The following is a 22,535-nucleotide window of genomic DNA, read 5'->3' on the forward strand; positions in this document are numbered from 1 at the left end:
TTCCATTCCACCCACCCTTCCAATCCACCCACCCTTCCTTTCCACCCAGCCTTGCATTCCACCCAGCCTTGCATTCCACCCACCCTTCCATTACACTCACCCTCCTCACTGTTTCCTAAGTTCCTTTTCCACAAGCATAGTCTATTTCAACTCATCTGACCTAACCTAACCTAGCTTCCTGTCGCTCAAACCAACCCAACCAAGCCAAACCCATCCCATCCCATCCCATCCCATCCTATCCCACCCCACCCCATCCCATCCCATCCCACCCCACCCCACCCCACCCCACCCCACCCCACCCCACCCCACCCCACTCCACTCCATCCCATCCCACCCCACCCCACCCCACTCCACTCCATCCCATCCCATCCCATCCCAACCCACCCCACTCCATCCCATCCCATCCCATCCCATCCCATCCCACTCCATCCCATCCCATCCCATCCCATCCCATCCCACTCCATCCCATCCCATCCCATCCCATCCCATCCCACCTACCTGTACAGCGCCCTTATCGCCTCAATCTGCATCTCCTCTATGGGATCCACCTCCTCTGGGGCCACCTCCTCCTCCAGTATCCTGCCGTTCACCTGCCTGGGCTCCTTCGGCAGGTAGTTGTCGCTGGTGCGGGCCACTACCTCCACCTCACACAGGAACCGACGGAGGCAGGGCGTGTGCTGCACTTCCGGGACCTGTGGAAGGGATGATAGATAGATATATGGATAGATAGATAGATAGACAGACGGATATACAGATAGGATGATATATGGATGGATATAGATAGATAGAGATAGATAGATAGATAGATTTGGTTTTTGGTTGGTTGGTTTGTGGGCAGAGAGAGAGAGGGGGGGGAACATGAGAGTTGAGGAGGAAGGGCAAAGAGGAGGATAAAGGGAATAGGTGAGGGAAGGAGGGGGAATGAAAGGATTATAGGAGAGAGAGAGACAGAGAGAGAGAGAGAGACTGTATTCTACCTCATAAAGGAACTGAAGCAGACGAGATCTCCCTTCTGGAATCCACCCTCTCTTTCCCTTTCTTCCTTCCTCTCTCCCTCCCTCCCTTCTCTCTCCCTCTTCCCCCTCCCTCTCCCCTCCATCCTCGATTCCTCTTCTTTCTCTCTCCCTTCTCCCTCCCTCCCCCCCCCTCTACTCCTGACCCAGTCCCCTATCTTAGGTCTTTTTATATTCAGTCACCGTCCACCATATCTCTCCCCCCCTCCCTTCCCTAAGTCTCCCTACCTACCTACCTGCCTACCTACCTACCTACCTACCTACCTACCTACCTACCTCCCTCCCCTCACTCCTTCACCCATCACTCCCATCCTATCCCCTACTCTTTTCCTTCCTCTCTCCGTTCCCTTTCTCTTCCCTCTCATTCCCCTCCCTCTCCCCTCCCCGTCCATACATCTTCTCCCCTCTCATACCCCTCACTCTTCCCCACCCCTCCTCCTGTCCCCCTAACCCACATCTGTCCCTTCCCTATCCTTCTCTTATTTTGTCCTCCCCTCCCTCTCCCCCACCCTCCCCTCCCCCTCCCTCCCCTCCCCTCCACTTTATATTCCCCACCCGTCTCTCTCTCCCCGATCCTCATTTTATCGTAGCATCATATTTTTCGCTTCCTTCTTCCTAACCTCTCTCTTCCTCTTATCACACTTCTAAACTTTACTCTTTATAATTTTCCAGGTTCCTCTCTCTCTCTCTCTCTCTCTCTCTCTCTCTCTCTCTCTCTCTCTCTCTCTCTCTCTCTCTCTCTCTCTCTCTCTCTCTCTCTCTCTCTCTCTCTCTCTCTCTCTCTCTCTCTCTCTCTCTCTCTCTCTCTGCTCGCTCATAGAATAATATTTTTCACTTCTTCCTTCCTTTTTGGCTCTTCCTATTGGTCCTATCACCAAACGTCTTTCATTCCTTATAACTTCCTAACTCTTCCTTCCTTCCTTCCTTCCATCTCTCCCTCCCTCCCTCCCTCCTTCCTTCCTTCCATCCATCCATCCATCCATCCATCCATCCATCAATCCTTCCTTCCTCCTTCCTTCTTTCCTTCCATCCATCCATCCATCCATCCATCCATCCTGCCTTCCTTCCATCCATCCATCCATCCATCCATCCTTCCTTCCTTCCTTACATCCTGCCTTCCTTCCTTACATCCATCCATCTATCCTTCCTTCCTTCCTTCTTTCCTTTCTTTCCATCCTTCCTTCCTTCCTTCCATCCTTCCTTCCTTCCATCCATCCATCCATCCATCCATCCATCCATCCTGCCTTACATCCTGCCTTCCTTCCTTCCATCCATCCATCCATCCATCCATCCATCCTTCCTTCCTTACGTCCTGCCTACCTTCCTGCCTTCCTTCCTTCCTGCCTTCCTCCCTTCCTTCCTTCCTTTCTTCCCTCCTTCTTTCCTTCCTTCCCTCCTTCCCTTCCTTCCTTTTCATCAGCATAACAATAAACTTGAATATTCCAAACCGGAAGAATTTTATTACGTTCCTCCCCGGGTGACTCTCTCTCTCTCTCTCTCTCTCTCTCTCTCTCTCTCTCAAGTTTTGTCATTCACTAACTCACCTCGAAATGTATATTATTTTTTCTATTGTAGGTGCTTGAAGATTTAGATGGGCCATTTTTTGTCACTCCCTCCCTCCCTCACTCACTCACTCACTCACTCAATCAATCAATCAATCAATTCCCACTTCCCTCACTCACTCACTCATTCACTCCCTCCCTCCTTCCCTCCCTCCCTCCTTCCCTCCCTCCCTTCCTCCCTCACTCCTTCCCTCCCTCACTCCCTCCCTCACTCACTCACCTGGTAGAGAGAGGCGTTGCTGTGTCTCTCACGGATGGACCTCTTTCCTTTGGTTATGAGGTTGTAAAAGACTTCGTTCATGTCGATGGGGAAGATGCCCTGGGTGGATAGCAGGACCAGCTGTGGGGAGAGAGAGGTGAGACAGATGGATAAATAGATAGATGGATGGAGAGAGAGGGAGAGAGGTGAGACAGATGGATAGATAGATGGATGGAGAAAGGGCGGGAGGTGAGACAGATGGATGGATAAATGGATGGAGAGAGAGGGAGAGAGGTGAGACAGATGGATAAATAGATAGATAGATGGATAGACGGATGGAGAGAGGGGGATCGAGGGGTATGCGGGTCGGTAGGTCAGTAGGTACGTATAGGTAGATTGAATACTTGGGAGGTAGGTAGGCATGCAGGTATTTAAGTAGGTAGACAGGTAGGTAGGTATAGATAGATAGATATAGATAAAGATACCGACATAGAAAAAGTGAGAAAGTAAGGAAAGGGAAGGAGGAAAGGGTGACACCAGCCATCAAGAATTAATTTAGGTAGAGAGAGAGAGAGAGGGGGGGGGGAATAACAATTTGAAGAAGAGAAAAAGTAAAATTTTAAGATGAGAAAAGTGTAAATAAAAAAAAGGAGAGAGAGAGAGGGGGGGGGGAAGAATTATTTTAACTCCCAAACGGATAATATGTGGGCGTATTTTATTGCATTCTTAAAATTACTCCAAGGATATGATCTTAAAGTTCGTAACACACTTATCAGTACTACTTGTTTGTATAGAATTTAATATATATGTATGTAACCTCCCGTCACCCCTCCCCTCACCTGACCCCTCTTGCCCCAACATTACCTAACTTCACCCCTCCCCACCCCTCCTGCTCTGGCCTTACCCACCACCCCACCGTTCTCCCCAGGCCACCCCATACTCACCTTTTTCTTGCACCCTTCCCCACCCCTCCTCTTCTGGCCTTACCCACCTCCACCCCGCCCTTCCTCACCCCTCCTGCCTTAGCCTTACCCACCTCCACCCCATCCCTCTCCCCAGGCCACCCCATACTCACCTTTTTCTTGCACCCCTCCCCACCCCTCCTCTTCTGGCCTTACCCACCTCCACCTCACCCTTCCTCACCCCTCCTGCCTTAGCCTTACCCATCTCCACCCCACCCTTCTCCCCAGGCCACCCCATCTTTACCTTTATCATGGTTAGCATTAAAATCAGCGCTCCCGTTTCGTCCAGCGAGAGCGCTTCACTGCCCATGCTGACGAACGTGTAGGTGACGAGGGACGAAACGATGGGTAGCAGGACGCCCACCACGCCCACGCACACCCACCCCCAACACACGCTTGGCACCTTCATCCTGTGAGAGAGAGAGAGAAAGAGAGTTAGATCACAGAGTCCTATGTGGGAGAATGCACTATCTAATGTATGATAGTATAGAACAGGACGCCCCCTTGTGCATCGCGTGCTGAAAGAAAGAGAGTTATAATATTGATGAGTAAACAATACTACCCGTCACGCAGTCCCCGACACACGTACAGACACCAAACTTGACATGCACCTTCTCTAACATACTGGCCATGTACGTGCGAAATTTTAGCTCATTCCATCCAACGGTATCACCTGTAGAGGGTTCCAAATATCTAGCGAAGAATCAGGCATAAACGTGGGCTTCACTCGGCCGCCACTGACTGCATCCTGTTACAGTTTATATCATCTTTGTCCTCCCCATTCATCTTTACTCAGCCCTCAGCCCCACTCCACTCTCCACTCTCTTCATTCCCCACTCATTACCTGTCTTGGCCTCATTTCCCACATTCCCCTCATTCATTTCCCACTCATCATCTCAGTCCACACACAGGTCCACTCCATTCCTAACTTCTGCCCACTCCCCACCCCACTCACTCCTCCACTCTACTCTTCCGTATTCCACTCTCCAACTCCCCACCACCACTCTACTACCCAAATCCTCTCTCACTCCCCACAGCCACTCCACTACCCAACTCCCCTCTCACTCCCCACTCCACTGAACTACTCAACTCACCACTCACTCCCCACTACCACTCTACTACCCAACTCCCAACTCACCCCCCCACTCCACTCTCCCACTCCCCACTCACTTGAACGTTGCCACTCAGGTGTTTACCCTTCAAGGTGTAACTAAAGACTGAACAGGTGTAAGCTGCCTACCTTGCCTAACCCCTTCCTGCCTCACCCCCCTGCCCTATCCCCTACCTCACCCCCCCGCCTCATCCCCTATCTCACCCCTCCTTACCTTACCTCACCCCCCTGACTACCCCCCCTTCCTCACACCTCCCTGCCTCACCCCCCTGACTACCCCCCTACCTCACACCTCCCTGCCTCACCTCCCTATGCCTCACCCCCTACCTATCCCTCCTGCCTAACCCCCTCTACCTCACCCTCCTGCCTCATACCCCTGCGTCTCCCACTCTGCCTCACCCCCCCTACCACACACACCCTACCACACCCCTGCCTACCTAACCACTGTCCCTCTGCCTTATCCCTTTGCCTACTCTGCCCCCCTTTTCTCTCTCTCTCTCTCTCTCTCTCAGCAAATCATTACCATAAAAAAAGCCACACACACACACACACACACACACACACACACACACACACACACACACACACACACACACACACACACACACACACACACACACACAGTCTCATGCTGAGATTTTTGCAATTCTCTTGATTACGTCTCTCCGTCTGCCAGTCTGCCTACCTAGCCTACCCATCTATCTAACTGCCTATCTATCTATTCATCCATCTGTCTATCTATCTGTATATCTGTCCATTCATCTATCTGCCTATCTATCTATCCATCCATCCATGTCTCTATCTATCTGCCTGTATCTGTCTGTCTATCTGCCTGTATGTCTATCTATCTATCTATCTATCTCTGTCTATCTGTCTCTCAGTTGATCAGTCAGTATAGAAACATGGTTGATAGGTAGATGGAAGATGTGATAGATAGATAGATAGATAGATAGATACAGACAGATGAACAAACTGATGAATAGTTAGGTAGGTAGGTAGGTTAATTGATAGATAAATAGACAGAGAGATAGGTATTGATAGATAGAACGATAGGTGGGTAGGTTGATAAATAGATAGACAGACAGACAGATAGATAGATAGATAGATAGGTAGATAGATAAATAATGCTGAATTTTACCGTACTTAGAGGATTTCCCAATGAACGTGATGCCGTTTATTACATTGTGTGGAGAGAGAGAGAGAGAGAGAGAGAGAGAGAGAGAGAGAGAGAGAGAGAGAGAGAGAGAGAGAGAGAGAGAGAGAGAGAGAGAGAGAGAATCATGGCGCCGGATGATGAAAAAAATGTATTACCGGGAAGTAGGGATATATGGACACGTGGATGACCTGCAGGACCCCTAACACCACCTTCTTAGTGATTTATTTTCCCTATTACAATATAAAATTCTTTTATTTTATTTAATTTAATTGAGATAATTAGCAGAGTCATCAGTTTGTTTTATTTACTGAGGTAATGAAAAAAGAATCGCATGTTGGGTTTTATTACATTCACTAAATTACATAATGGTAAGTTAGAATACAGTACAATAATTATAAATACAGAATAAGGTTAATTATATAGTTAGGTCTAATTATAAAACATTAATTAAATATATTGGCTGGTCCGAAATAGCGCCCTACTGAAAACTCTGGCTTAGTCTGCTGGTGTGGTCGTGGGTGTGGCAAAGAAATTAATATGTGAAAGATAGACGTTTGTAACACTGACAGCCGTCCTCGCAACACACAAGAAAGCAATAAATAAGCATAGACATTGGTAACACTGACAGCCGTCCTTGCAACACACAAGAAATCGTCCATTGGGAAATTAAGATAAACATTTGTAACACTGACAGCCGTCCTCGCAACACACAAGAATTTGTAATACTTGAAGGATAGACATTTGTATCACTGAGAGCCGTCCTCGCAACACACAAGAAATATAATTAGTAAGTGAAATGATGTTAAACTGATAGGCTTTGAATTACAATAAAATACACAAGAATAAATATAGGAATAACTGAGGGAAGTCAATTGAAAGTTAAATATCGCAAGTCAAATTAGAACATAACTAATTTTAGTGTACTAGTGAATAAAGTATTGATATTATTATTATTGTTACTGTATTATTATTATTATTATTATTATTATTATTATTATTATTATTATTATTAATGTTGAGTTATTATTATTATTATTATTATTATTATTATTTTTAGTTATTATTAATATTATTATTATTATTATTATTATTAGTAGTAGTAGTAGTAGTAGTAATGTTAGTTATTATTATTATTATTATTATTATTAGTATTAGTATTAAACTGAATGCAGCGGGTGGAGCAGGAAGAGTGTATGGAAAAGGGAAGACACGGAGAGAGAGAGAGAGAGAGAGAGAGAGAGAGAGAGAGAGAGAGAGAGAGAGAGAAAATGAAGCTGTTTACCTAAGCTTAATTAACTTAAAATTAGCTAAATTTAATTACGCCACAGTACAGGTCAAGTGAGGTCGATTCTGGTCTCGTCAGGTCGATTTCCGGTCTCGCCAGGTCGATTTCCGGTCTCGTCAGGTCAGTTCTGGTCTCGTTCAGTCGATTTGCAGTCTCGTCAGGTCGATTTTCGGTCACGTTAGGTCGATTTTCGGTCACGTTAGGTCGATTTCCGGTCTCGTCAGGTTGCTTTCCGGTCTCGTCAGGTCGATTTCCGGTCTCGTCTGGTCGATTTCCGGTCTCGTGTCGATTTCCGGTCTCGTTAGGTCGATTTCCGGTCTCGTCAGGTCGATTCCGGTCTCGTCAGGTCGACTTCTGTTCTCGTCAGATCGATTTCCGGTCCTTTGAGAATATTAATTATCCATACCAAGAATAAATCGCTAATGAAGAGGTGTTTAGGGAAATATATTAATTTGCCATACCAAAAATAAATCGCTAAAGAAAAGGTGTTTACAGAAAATATATTAAGTTGCCATACCAAGAATAAATCGCTAAAGAAGAGGTGTTTAGGAAAAATATATTAATTAGCCATACCAAGAATAAATCGCTAGGGAAGAGGTGTTGAGGGAAAATATATGGATTAGCCATACCAAGAATAAATCGCTAGGGAAGAGGTGTTTAGGGAAAATATATTAATTAGCCATACCAAGAATAAATCGCTAAGAAAGAGGTGTTTAGGGATAATATATTAATTAGCCATACCAAGAATAAATCGCTAAAGAAGAGGTGTTTAGGGATAATATATTAATTAGCCATACCAAAAATAAATCGCTAAGGAAGAGGTGTTTAGGGATAATATATTAATTAGCCATACCAAAAATAAATCGCTAAGGAAGAGATGTTTAGGGAAAATATATTAATTAGCCATACCAAGAATAAATCGCTAGGGAAGGGGTGTTTAGGGAAAATACGAACTAGGGGACTTCATACTGCGTCTATTTCCACACAGTCATATTCCTGTAACCCAGTCCTTCGAATTTCCCGCCTTCGCCTGACGGATGAGTGGGTTTAGGCGGATTATATAACACCCCAGTACTCCCCAGGATATCCTCCCCCCTCACCCCTACCCCCATCTCCCCAAACAACACCCCCAGCGCCCTCAGGGGGGTCAAGAGGCCGGGACAGTGTTGGTAGGCAAATTCACAGCCTCCCTCGTGAGTCAGTCCGGCCAGGATGGAGAGGGCGTGGCGGGCGTGGGGCTGGGAGAGGAGGTCTGGGGCTGCGTCTTCTTCGTCTCCTGTATGTGGTTTGTGGTGCCTGTTGGTGCTGGGAAAGGGAGATGATGATGATGATGGTGATGATGATGGTGATGGTGGTAGTGGTGGTGATGATGATGATGGTGGTAGTGCTGGTTGGAGAGGTGATGGTCGGGGTGATGATGATGATGATGATGATGATGGTGATGATGGTGGTGATAATGATGGTAGTGGTGATGTTGGTGATTGATGGTGGGTGGTGGTGATGGTGGGGATGATGATTATGGTGGTGATAATGATGAAGATGGTGGTGGTGGTGGTTGATGGTGATGATGATGATGATACACATTCACCATTCTTCTACACACACACACACACACACACACACACACACACACACACACACACACACACACACACACACACACACACACACACACACACACACACACACACACACACACACACACACACACACACACACACACACACACACACACACACACACACACACACACACACACACACACACACACACACACACACACACACACACACACACACACACACACACACACACACACACACACACACACACACACACACACACACACACACACACACACACACACACACACACACACACACACACACACACACACACACACACACACACACACACACACACACACACACACACACACACACACACACACACACACACACACACACACACACACACACACACACACACACACACACACACACACACACACACACACACACACACACACACACACACACACACACACACACACACACACACACACACACACACACACACACACACACACACACACACACACACACACACACACACACACACACACACACACACACGGCTTGTTTCTTAGACTAGCAATTTTTCACATCCCTCTCCTCCAATCTCTCTTTACACATAGTTTCTGAGAAGGAAGGAAGGAAGGAAGAGGGAAAGAAGGAAGGAAGACGGAGGGAAGCAGACATGGGATCTATTACTGGGCTTCTGTTACTACTACTATTGGTTAATTTCAATTGCTGTATTATATTACTATTATAATTACTTTAGTGGTCATCTATTACTATTACTGTTACTTGGTCACTATTGATATTACTATTACTATTAATATATTATTTATGATAACGATATTAATTAAATTGAAAGTGGTTGTTATTTTCGTTATCGTGGGGAGGCTGTTGCACTGAATGCACAAGTGTGTCTGGATCACCTGATGGCCTGTTGACCACTCTCCATTCTGCACGGTCTCCTGTGGTGTACCTGCAGCTTGGAGAGCAGCCAACAGGTAACCAAGGTGAGAAGGCTGGTTTGATTGATTAGGGTAAACGGTATGAAAGAAGTGTCTGTAATGGGAAGGTAATAGACAGTTATCTATTACTTTGCCTTCTATTACTATTACAATTACTATTACAGCCAGGACCTTGTGATCTATTACTATTACTATTACCCCGTGTCTGGAAGGAAGGAAGGAAGGGCGAGACGGGGAGAGAAAGGAGAGAAAATCATGAAGAAGACTGCGAAAGAAAGAAGAATGTGATAATGTTGTCTCTCTCTGTCTCTCTCATGGATAATTGACTGGATGAAATAGCTCTCTCTCTCTCTCTCTCTCTCTCTCTCTCTCTCTCTCTCTCTCTCTCTCATATTACAATTATGAGTGGAAATTCATTGATTAATTCTCGTGAACTCGGCTTTATATGGAGGCTTATAGATAGATGGATAGATAGATAGATGGATGGATAGGTAAATAAATAGATAGATGGATGGATAGATAGACATAGATAAATAGGTAGATGGATGGATAGATAGATATAGATAGATAGGTAGATGGATAGATAGATAGATACGGATAAGTAGGTAGATAGATAGATTATACGTATACAGATAGGCTGGGAGATGGATAGATAAATTGATAGATATACACAGAAGCAGTTAATAGATAGATAGATAGATAGATAGAGATTTGTTGAGATACACACACACACACACACACACACACACACACACACACACACACACACACACACACACACACACAAAATAGATAACAGATAGATAAATAAATAGATAGATAAAACCAGGGTGAACTCACTTAAATAATTGCCGGACAGCTTCGTCGTGAAAATCGGCAATGCGGTCTAAATCCAGCAGCGTTCCCGCCACTCGATCCCCGTCGCCGATTGTCTGCCCTCGCCCGTCCACCCCGCCTGAGATAGATAGATAGATAGATGGATAAATAGATAGATAGATAGATAGGTAGGTAGGTTGGTAGGCATAAAGATATACGTAAATGGATGGATAGATGGATGGATGGACAAATAGATAGATATAGATAGATAGATGGACGGAAGGATGGGTAGATTAGTGGATGGGTGGATAGATGGATAGATAGATATACATTGCATAGATTGATAGATATGATAGATAGATGGACGGATGGATGGATAGATAGATAGATAGGCAGATGGGTAAATAGATTGATGGATAGATAATGAATTGAGTTGTTGATTGATTGAGAGAGAGAGAGAGAGAGAGAGAGAAATATGAAGAGTAGGAAGCAGTGTTGAAAATATTACCATGATTTTAACTTTTTATGCTCTCTCTCTCTCTCTCTCTCTCTCTCTCTCTCTCTCTCTCTCGTATTTACTGAGTCGAGTCACACCCTTAGGTCCCGATACACGGCTGAGAGAGAGAGAGAGAGAGAGAGGATTCCGCAGCACCTCTACGTTAGCGAATTATTTTGCACATTACACGTTTATATCCTTTTGTATGTTATTGATGCTGAGAGAGAGAGAGAGAGAGAGAGAGAATGTAATACTCTTTTCACTCTAACTTGGCCTAAAATTGCCATCTCTCCATCTTGAATGCTGACATGTAACAATAGATTAAACTCTGGAAAACGATGCTAGTCACGAAGAAGTGCTGTGGAAAATATGTAGAGCCGTAGCATTGTCTTTCTGCCACTGAGCTACGTGAAATAAGCTGCAAAAGGACGAAAATCTGGGCCAAGTTAAGGTGAAAGGAGTATAGTGACAGGGGTAGGTAGGATGGTTATAGGGGTAGGCAGGATACAGTACAGGTGTAGGCAGGATACAGTTTTAGGGGTAGGCAGGATAGCTACAGGGGTAGGCAGGATAGTTACAGGGGTAGGCAGGATACAGTACAGGGGTAGGGAGGATACAGTACAGGGATAGGCAGGATACAGTTATAGGGGTAGGCAGGGTACAGTTACAGGGTTAGGCAGGGTACACAGGGGTAGGCAGGATACAGTTATAGGGGTAGGCAGGATACAGTACAGGGGTAGGCAGGGTACAGCTGTAGGGGTAGGCAGGATACACAGGGGTAGGCAGGATACAGTTATAGGGGTAGACAGGATACAGTTATAGGGATAGGCAGGATACAGTGACGGGTAGGTAGGATGGTTATATATAGGGGTAGGCAGGATACAGTACAGGGGTAGGCAGGATGGTTATATATAGGGGTAGGCAGGATACAGTACAGGGGTAGGCATGATGGTTATATATAGGGGTAGGCAGGATACAGTACAGGGGTAGGCAGGATGGTTATATATAGGGGTAGGCAGGAGTGTATTACAGGCAAACAGCTGCTGTGTTCTGTATACGGCAATGAGTAGGGACGTGAGTGGCCTGTGGTAGTGAGGTCAGTGGCACATATACGGGTGAGGGGGGGGGTTATTGTGGTGGTGCGGTGTGGTGGTGGTGATGTATTGGTTGTGGTGTGGTGGTGGTGATGTGGTTGTGGTAATGACCATTGCTCAGAGGACAGGCAAAGAAAAACTTAATTATGTCTCAGTCTGTTTATTATCTCTCTCTCTCTCTCTCTCTCTCTCTCTCTCTCTCTCTCTCTCTCTCTCTCTCTCTCTCTCTCAATCTGTCTGTCTGTCTCTTACGTCTTTATCTGTCTGTCAGTTCGTCAACTTTTTAGATATCTACACCTGTCTATCTATCTGTCTATACCTATCTATCTATCTATGTATCTAACTATCAATACCTGTCTATCTATCCATCTATCTATCTCCTTTTCTTTGACCCACTAACCTCACACTCTCTGCCTCAGTCACCCCCCCCGCCTATCCTCGTCTCTATCCACGTTTCTCTATCCTATATCCACCTCTCTCTCTCTCTCTCTCTCTCTCTCTCTCTCTCTCTCTCTCTCAAACCACCCCTAACTGAAAGGTCTAAACATATCACATTCTGCTCATCATAGTGGTCTTGGTCTGTGTCGGTCGGTAGGTCTATCTATCTATCTACCTATCTATCTATCTGTCTATCTATCCATCTATCTATCTCCACACGACCATATATAACCCAAGATCAACCACCTCTCCCACCCACCGTAATGGTCTTGGTCTGTGTCGGTCTGTAGGTCATCTGAGGCGGTCCTGGCAGCCGTCTCCAGCTCACAAATGATTCTGACCGTGCAGGGTAGGTCCCATTCAAGCCCCTGGAAGCGTACGTTGGGTTAGGTCACATTAGGTCAGAGTAGAATAGGTTACATAAGGTTGGGGCGGGGCAGGGTAGGGTAGTGTAGGGTAAGGCAGAGTAGGGTAGGGTAGTGCAGGGCAGGGCAGGGCAGGGCAGGACAAGGCAGGGCAGGGTGGGGTAGGGTAGGGAAGGAAAGGGAAGGGAAGGGTAGGGTAGGGTAAGGTAAGGTAGGGTAGGGTAGGGAAGGGCAGGGCAGGTTAGATTTCTTTAGGTTTGTTTTGGGTTGGGTTAGGTTAGGTTAATTTAGGTTAGGTTTCCTGGTATGGGCGGGTTAGGTCAGATAATTTCCACCCTTCCCGTCACCGCTTCCACCCGACCCGTCACCATTTCCACCCAACCCGTCATCATTTTCACCCAACGCGTCACCATTTCCACCCAACCCGTCACCATTTCCACCCAACCCGTCACCATTTCCACCCAACCCGTCACCATTTCCACCCGACGCGTCACCACTGCCACCACCAGCACCTATGGCCACAAATAAGGGCGATTTTACCTCATTTTCATATAGGATTACCGTCGTTATCGTCATCGCCACCCATGATCAACCCCCATCAGTTTGGATCGGTTGAAGGTGACGCCGATTGGGCTTATTTAGAGGACGTTGGCCTTTGGTTCTTTCTTCCTCTCTCTCTCTCTCTCTCTCTCTCTCTCTCAGTTCCAAATATTGTTGCCGCCTTTCTAGCCATTTCTTTTTGCTTCAGTTTCCCTTACAGTTCCATTTTTCTCCTCTCTCTCTCTCTCTCTCTCTCTCTCTCTCTCTCTCTCTCTCTCTCTCTCTCTCTCTCAGATGACAGAAAATGAGGTATATTAAAGAAAATAAGGAATCTCAATGGGAGTGATTTAGTAGAGAATGATTACGTAACTGGACCCCTACTTTAACTCTCTCTCTCTCTCTCTCTCTCTCTCTCTCTGCCCCCCCCCCACACACACACAGCCTGCCCTCCTGAGAGATACCAGATGTAAAGATGCCTGATATTTATAGAGGAGAGAGAGAGAGAGATTGATAGATAGATAGACAGATAGATAGATAAACCACAAGGCACTGCAACAACAAGGTCATATAGTACCGTATAAGCAAAAATACAGGCAGTAGAGACATGAGAGAGGGGAGTGTGAGCTGGGAGCAGGGCAGTGACATGGCGGGGGACAGGACGACAGGGGGGCGATTTGTTTGTGGCCACCCCTTACGGGATTAAGGCATCTGGCAATAGATAGATAGATAGAAACATTAAAACATTAAAAAAACAAAACTCCATATTAAGAACTTGACCTCAAAGTAAAAAAAAAAAAATGCAATCCTAGAAGGTGAAGGAGAGAGAGAGAGAGAGAGAGAGAGAGAGAGGGAGAGAGAGAGAGAGAGAGAGAGAGAGAGAGAGAGAGAGAGAGAGAGATGAAAGAGGGAGGGCATATTAAACTGAAGATCTATATGAGAAGTTGGGAAAAAATATGAGAGGCTTCTGAGAAATGTGTGATAAGTAATGGAGAGAGAGAGAGAGAGAGAGAGAGAGAGAGAGAGAGAGAGAGAGAGAGAGAGAGAGAGAATTTTGATCCCTTCGCATGCGCAGCGAAAGTGGTTTGGTCAGGTTTGGTTAATTAAATCTATTAGGTTAAGTTGGGTTGGGTTATGTTTAGATTAGGTCAGTTTAGGTCTGGTTAGGTCAATTTAGGTTAGGTCAGGTTAGGTCAATTTAGGTCTGGTTAGGTCAGTTTAGGTCAGATAAGGTCAGTTTAGGTCAGGTTGTCAGTTTAGGTCAGTTTAGGCCAGATAAGGTTAGTTTAGGTCAGTTTAGATTAGGTTGAGTTGAGTTAGGTTGTTTTAGATTAGGGTAGGGTAGGTCACGTCAATTTAGGTGTGGTTATATCAGGTCAGTTTTAGTTAGATTAGGTCAGGTTAGGTTAGGTCAGGTTGGGTTTCTATGCTCTTCGCTACTAGAGGTTTTTGTAATCATATATAGCTCAGAATTTTATAGTGTGAAAAAATGACCCAAGCAGTTATGTAAGACTATAATATATTCGTTCAAACTTACCTTATTCTTTTCATCGACGTCTCTTTTCCGGCGCATTTTCCCGAAGATCTCATTAAGGTTGAGTGGCAGGTATCCAGACACTCCCAGCACGAAAATCTTGAACAGAACGAGCAAAATGGCCAGGGAACCATTTTGATCGAGGGCTATGGAGTTGTCAGGGAGCGAGACGAAGGTGTAGGTTACGAAGGCGGCCGCTAGAGGCGCCACCGTCGTCAAAACTAAGAGGAAGAGAGGCGAGGAGGGCAGGGGAAGGGACGAGAGGTAGGATGATGATGATGATGATGATGATGATGATGATGAGGAGGAGGAGGGCGAGGACGAGGAGGAGGCGAGGTAGGATGATGATGATGATGGTTGGTTAGTTGAAGGCTGTGTGGGGGAGGAAGGTGATGATTTTGAGGGTGATGGGGAAGGCAAAGAAAAGGATGTATGTGGTGATGGGATGTTGTAGGAAGGGAGGGACGAAAGTGATGATGATGATGATTCTGGTGTGTAGCAAGTCAAAGAGGGGGAGGAAAGTGATGATGATGGAACTTTGGAAGGAAGAGAGTGTGAGGAAGGTGATGATGGTGATGGTGATGAGTTAGAAAGTACGGGGAGTGAAGATGATTGTGTGATTTCGAGTTTTTCTTCACTGGCATCTTCCTGGTCTGCGATACAACTGTAGCTATCGTCGTTGCTGCGTGTCTTGATACTCGAATGCTTCCTCTCTCCGATACCCTTGCCTTTCCTCACACCGGGATCATTTTCATCTACGATACTAGTGCATCTGTTGATATTATTGTATTTATTGATGTCACATTGCTCATTTTCTACGATACTACTGCAGCTGTTGACGTCACTGCATTTACTGATATCATATTGCTTTTTTTGCACGATACTGTTCTTTTGCTGGATAGTACGCCCCTCTCTGATGACGATACTATTGTAACTATCGACACTACTCCGGTGCTGGGTAGTAGATTGTTCCTTTTCGTCAATACTGTTAAAACTATCCACATTATTGCAGGTCTTGATAGTACACTGTTCATTCTCCACTACACTGCTATAACTATCAGCACTATCACCTTTCCTACTACTACTACTGCTACTACTACTACTACGTCGTGAGGGATTGTGTTCATAAAGAGTCATGATTTGAGGATTAAAATTTGCTCTCTGTCTCTGTCTGTCTGTCTGTCTCTCTCTCTCTCTCTCTCTCTCTCTCTCTCTCTCTCTCTCTCTCAAGCACGAGATCACTCCTTTAAGTTTATTAATAGTTTGAAGGGTAACAAAAATTATGTCTATCTGTCTCTATCTATCTGTCTATCTATCTATCTGTCTATCTGTGTATCTTTCTATCTGTCTGTCTGTCTGTCTGTTTATCATTCAGTCATTCATTAAGTCAGTCAGTCTGTCTACCTACCTAACTGTCTATCTATCTATCTATCTATCTATCTATCTCGCCGGACGCTGCATCCAGTAAGGGGTAGCCAGAAATAAACCACTTGTTCCTTGTTATAGAGCCGAGCAGTGTTTGTGCTGATCCTGCATCAGAGACTGGGTTCTACGGCTAATCTGGCAGTCCGGATGCAACTCACTGTAAAAACGCTTCTTCCCATTGATTTTCGAGTTTACTAGATTATTCTGATGGCTGAACGTTTTTATTCGTTATTTTTATCATCGAAAATTGTCAATATAAGAAGTAAAGTGTTTAGTAAATAAATAAATAACCGTAAATCCGGATCCAACACGCCCTGAAAACGCCTCTTGCTTCCTAGATTATGCTGATAGGTTTATAATTAGTTTTTATTACTCAGAATACCTCTCGAAAAATTAATTGAGAGAAATTATGGGTTCGTGATTAAGATATGGTGTTATAAGTATGTCTTTAACTCTTATAAACAGCCCTTTCAAAGTTCAGTCTTTTAAAATATTCCTTACACGGCTCAATGTTTATGTTAATTTTACTGCATGTATGTTAATTTTACCTTTCAAAAGCACTCGAAAAAATAATGACACGTAAATCGACTTAATGTTTATGTTAATTTTACTGAATGTTTGTTATTTACACCTTCCAAAAGCACTCGAGGAAAAAAAAATGAAAATCATAAATCGGATTTCTCCACACACACAAAACGATGTCTGCCTTTGATCTCCAAGCGCTCGTTCAAATTCCGCCCACCATAATCTGATATTCTGATTTGTAAAGCGATATTTGTGTGTTCTGTTTTGGAGCAATGGCTGGCGTTGAAATTGCTGAAGACATAGGTGGCGGGAATTTCAGACTGGCGCGCAAAAATCATATAATAACGGTCAGACACTCCGATCCCGTAAGTGTGAGATGTAAACACTGAGAAAGCCAGTTCGTTTTCTAGATACAGTTATTTGATTGGAGGGATGAAGATGGAAATGATGAAGTTTGGTGGGAAATGTGGTGAACTAAATAGAAGTTTAAGTTAGGTCAGGTTTGATTAGGTTTGGTTTGGGTTAGGTTGTATAGTTAGTTTGGGTATAGTGGGATTAGGTTGGCTGAGGTTAGATTAGGTCAGGCTAGGTCAGATTAGGTTGGATGAGGTCAGATTAGGTTAGATGAGGTCAGATTAGGTGAGTTGAGGTCAGATGAGGTTAAATTAGATCAGATGAGGTCGGATTAGGTTAGATTAGGTGAGGTGAGGTCAGATTAGGTTAGATCAGATTAAGCTGAAGATGGTGAAGAATTTGGTGGTGTAAATTCAAAACTGAATAGGAATAGTAGAGTCAAATCCCGTGTACGGAAAGTTAAGCCCCCAAAACTCCACTTGATCTCTTGAATTATCATATGAGTGGATGGTTACGCTGAAGACTTGGGTGATGTGAAGTTGTTGAGGAGTATTAGAGAGAAAACCACCTGATTTCGTGATGCTTGCGTGACAGCTGAGGGAGTGAGGGAGGTAGTTGGGGTCTCTCCATATATACCCCCGTTGGGTCATTAAGGGCGCTGTTATCGTAGACGGGATGGCTTGCGCTTTCCCCTAATTTGCGCAGTACCGTTAGATTTCTTCCGTACACTGTTATTATTATTATTATTATTATTGCCCTGGCCCAGATTATCGTCCTTTTGTAGCCTGTCTCACGTAGGCCTACTTCAGTGGATGCATAATAATGATAATAATAATAGTAATAATAATAGTAAATGAGGTTTGGAAAATAATTGTCATCTGCATGTTGTTGTTGTTGTTGTTGGTGGTGGGTGGAGAGAGAGAGAGAGAGAGAGAGAGAGAGAGAGAAATTACGCTCCCTATCTCCTATCTAAGACATCTTCCTTCCAGTCTTATCAAGGTAACGGTGTCTTTTCCTACTTCCCTCCCTCCACTCTCCCTCCTTCCCTCCACTCTCTCTCCGTCCTTCCCTCCCTCCTTTCTCTCCTTCCCTCCCTCCACTCTCTCTCCCTCCTTCCCTCCCTCCACTCTCTCTCCCTACTTTCCTCCCTCCACTCCCCCACCTTCCCTCCCTCCACTCCCACTCCTTCCCTCCCTCCACTCCCCCTCCTTCCCTCCCTCCACTCCCCCTCCTTCCCTCCCTCCACTCTCTCTCCCTCCACTCTCTCTCCCCCACCTTCCATCCCTCCACTCTCCCTCCTTCCCCCTTTCCACTCTCTCTCTCTCTCTCTCTCTCTCTCTCTCTCTCTCTCTCTCTCTCTCTCAAATTATCAGGTGAAGAAACAAAAAAAAATAAATATATACAAGAATAAGAAATAAAAATAATAATAATAATAATAATAATAATAATAATAATAATAATAAAATCAGCGTCATCGGGGTGAATGGGTTAATGAGGTCGTTATGTGGTTTGTTAATGACCCCCGGTGACCTGGATGATAGCAGTAATTAGGTCAGTGGGGAGTGTGTATGGGATCTCTCTCTCTCTCTCTCTCTCTCTCTCTCTCTCTGTCACACACACACACACACACACACACACACACACACACACACACACACACACACACACACACACATTCCCAGTACTTCAGACCGAGGACTTCACTATTTTAATTAGCTCTGGGACTTTTTTCGACGAAGTGGATAGATAAATAGATAGATAAGATAGATATACTTGCTAATAGATGTAGACACAGGCAGATGGAATGAAAGCCAGATAGTGATATAGATAGGTAGATAGATGGATAAATGTAAATAAGTAAGATACGGGCAGAGGCATATAGATAGGTGATCAAGTATATATATCTATCTGTCTACCTATATTGTGTGTGTGTGTGTGTGTGTGTGTGTGAGAGAGAGAGAGAGAGAGAGAGAGAGAAATTGTGTGTGTGTGTGTGTGTGTGAGAGAGAGAGAGAGAGAGAGAGAGAGAGAGAAATTGTGTGTGTGTGTGTGTGTGTGATAGAGGGGGGCCGCAGCAGGTAGGGATGTGAGTGGCGGGGGGGGGGGCAGATCTGGCTTTGTATATCCAGGTGGCCTAATTAAGACGTAATGGTTGTGGAGAGGGTGGGGTGGGTGGGGGTGGGGCGGGAATGGGTATGGAGATAGTCAGGGTGGGTGTCTGTGGGTGGGAGTTCATCTATGGGTGAGTGGATAGGTGGGTGGATGGGTTTGTGCAGGGGGTGTGGAGTGGTGGATGGGTAGGGTGAAAGTGGGTGCAGAAATGGGTGGGTAGGTGTGAAGTGAGTGGAGGTGTGGTGGGGAATGGGTGGGGGTGGAGTTGGTGGGTGGATGGGTAGGGTAAAAGTGGGTGTAGGAATGGATGGTTGGGTGTGGAGTGAATGGGGGTGGGATCGGGGTGGGGGTGGAGTTGGTGAGTGGATGGGTGAGGTAAAAGTGTGTGGGTATAGGAATGGGTTGGCGGGTGAGGTAATCAGGATGTGGGTGGATAGGGGTGAATGTAGGGGTGAGTGGATAAGTGGGTGGGACGGGTAGAAGTGGGTGTAGGGGTGGATGAGCGGGTGTGGAGTGGTGGATGATGAATAGCAGTGGATGATGGGATGGGTGGGTGGTGGGTTGAAGTGGGTGTGGGGGTGGATGAATGAGGGAGTGGGTGATGAAGTTGGAGTGGTGGGTGGGTGATGATTTGAAGTGGGTGCATGTGTTAGTGAGAGAGAGAGAGAGAGAGAGAGAGAGAGAGAGAGAGAGAGAGAGAGAGAGAGAGAGAGACGTGTGGATGACAGGCTTCGTAGGTGAGAAAAAAGACATTATTATTATTGTCCGTTGCTTCGTATGGAGGTGACAGGCGGGGAGGCTGGGGTGGGTGGGAGTGGGCGGGAAAGGGTTGGGAATGGACGGGAATGGGGTGGAAATGGGATGGGAATGGACAGGAATGGGATGAGAATGGACGGCTTTGGGGTGGGATTGGAGTGGGAATTGACAGGAATGGGGTGAGAATGGACAGGAATGGGAAGGGAATGAGGTGGGAATGGACAGGAAAGGAGTGGGAATGGGGTGGGAATGGATAGGAATATGTGAATGAGACAGGAATGGGATAGGAATGGACAGGAATGGGGTGGGAATAGAGGGAAATGGGATGGGAATGGACAGGAATGGGATGAGAAATGGACGGGATTGGGGTGGGAATTGACAGGAATGGGATGGGAATAGAGGGGAATTGGATGAGAATAGACGGGAATGGGGTGAAATAGGACGGGAATGGGATAGGCATGGAAGGGAATGAGGTGGGAATGGACAGGAATGGGGTGGGAATGGGACAGGAATGGGGTGGGAATGGACAGGAATGGGGTGAGAATGGACAGGAATGGGAAGGGAATGAGGTGGGAATGGACAGGAATGGGGTGGGAATGGACAGGAATGGAGTGGGAATGGACAGGAATGGAGTGGGAATGGACAGGAATGGAGTGGGAATGGACAGGAATGGGGTGGGAATGGACAGGAATGGGGTGGGAATGGACAGGAATGGGGTGGGAATGGACAGGAATGGGGTGGGAATATGAAGGAGTAGATACGAGAGCAGAAAGGGGAAAGATTAGATAGACAGAGGTAAAAGATAGATAGAACTGGGTATGGAGAGAGAGAGAGAGAGAGAGAGAGAGAGGTATGAAGGATGGAAGAGAGAATAATGAGAGAAATAGGGAGTGTAAAGGGATAGGAAGGGAGAGAAAGACGAGATTGAGATAGGGAAGAAAGGGAGGATAGAAGAGGGAAGGAATCAGGGCTTTAGCGTGGCGTGAGAGAGAGAGAGAGAGAGAGAGAGAGAGAGAGAGAGAGAGAGAGAGAGCAAAAAATGGAGGTAGACTGGAGGCGAGGTGAGATTGCCCTGGCACGCACCATTCTGCTGTGTGAGCCAAGGATCAGGCTGGGATAAGAGAGAGAGAGAGAGAGAGAGAGAGAGAGAGGGAGGAGGGGGAGCAGTAGGAATAAGACGTAAGAAAATTTGAACAGGTAAAATTGGAAATAGAGAGAGAGAGAGAGAGGAGGGGGAGCAGTAGGAATAAGAAGTACACGAGAAAATGTGAACAGGTAAAATTGGAAATAGGAGAGAGAGAGAGAGAAAGAGAGAGAGGGGGGGGGATCAGCGGACGAGACAGGGAGAAAATATATTTGCTGCACTGTCCGGACATGTAGGAAAAATTGCTCTCTCTCTCTCTCTCTCTCTCTCTCTCTCTCTCTCTCTCTCTCTCTCACACACACACAGGAAGGCAATATACGCTTTTCACTTTGTCTTGGCCTAAATTTACCATCATTTCCTTTAATGCTGAGGTGTAAGAATATCCTAACATCAGAATATTGTGCTAGTCACGAAGAAGTGCTATGGGAAGGATGAAGAGCCGTGATATTGTCTTTCTCTGCCACTGAGTTGCGAGAAAGAGTGAGAGAGAGAGAGAGAGAGAGAGAGAGAGAGAGAGAGAGAGAGAGAGAGAGAGAGAGAGAGAAAGGAAAATAGAGAAAAAGAGAAAATGTGCGAGAGAGAGAGAGAGAGAGAGAGAGAGAGAGAGAGAGAGGTAAATAAGCTACTAAAGGACGAAAATCTGGGTCAAGTTATGGTGAATGGCGTATAGATAAACTGATGAGGTAGAGGTGTTAGGAAGGCCATGCAAAGGAGTAGATTATATGATTGAAAGGTGTGGTAGTGGTGGTGGTGGTGGTGGTGGTAATGGAGGTGGTGATGGTGTTAACAGTAGCAGTAGGTATTGGTGGTAGTGAAAGTAATTGTAGTGGCGGTGGTGGTAGTGGTAATTGTAAGTGGTAACAGTAGCAGTGGTATTGATGGCAGTAAAGGCAGTAGTAGTAATAGTAGTAGTAGCAGCAGCAGTGGTGATGGTGGTGGTAGTGTCCAGTCCACAGTTATCCACACCCACATATCTCCTCCACACCATCCACCCTGGACATATGCAGTTCTCACACAACACACATTTTTCAACGATATTTTTGGGATCTCCGTTGTCTGGCACGTACCATATTTATCTGTCAGCGTCTGGGCCTCGCGTTCGATTGCAT

At 45.7% G+C, this 22,535-nt stretch overlaps 2 protein-coding genes across 2 annotated transcripts in view; both read right to left on the bottom strand.

Moving 5' to 3' along the window:
* Positions 1 to 4,145, bottom strand: part of LOC145418041 (uncharacterized) — a 5,358-nt gene extending 1,213 nt beyond the window's left edge. Inside the window, exons 1-3 of the mRNA XM_080286575.1 lie at positions 3,981 to 4,145; positions 2,796 to 2,915; positions 499 to 692 (exon numbers count right to left, since the gene is read on the bottom strand). Of these exons, the coding sequence (XP_080142701.1) occupies positions 499 to 692; positions 2,796 to 2,915; positions 3,981 to 4,145 (479 nt within the window). The remainder of the gene's footprint in view (positions 1 to 498; positions 693 to 2,795; positions 2,916 to 3,980) is intronic.
* Positions 4,146 to 10,666: 6,521 nt separating this feature from the next.
* Positions 10,667 to 18,064, bottom strand: LOC145418043 (uncharacterized). Its single transcript, XM_080286576.1, has 5 exons — positions 18,051 to 18,064; positions 15,749 to 15,882; positions 15,132 to 15,331; positions 12,934 to 13,042; positions 10,667 to 10,785 (listed from the first exon to the last, which is right to left on the bottom strand). The coding sequence occupies exons 1-5, from the start codon at positions 18,062 to 18,064 to the stop codon at positions 10,667 to 10,669; spliced, it is 576 nt and encodes a 191-aa protein (XP_080142702.1).
* Between the last annotated feature and the right edge of the window lie 4,471 nt (positions 18,065 to 22,535).

This window comes from Coenobita brevimanus, chromosome 112 (genome assembly GCF_032717465.1).
Source record: "Coenobita brevimanus isolate Jiangsu-jjx chromosome 112, ASM3271746v2, whole genome shotgun sequence".
In the NCBI taxonomy this organism is placed as follows: domain Eukaryota; kingdom Metazoa; phylum Arthropoda; class Malacostraca; order Decapoda; family Coenobitidae; genus Coenobita; species Coenobita brevimanus.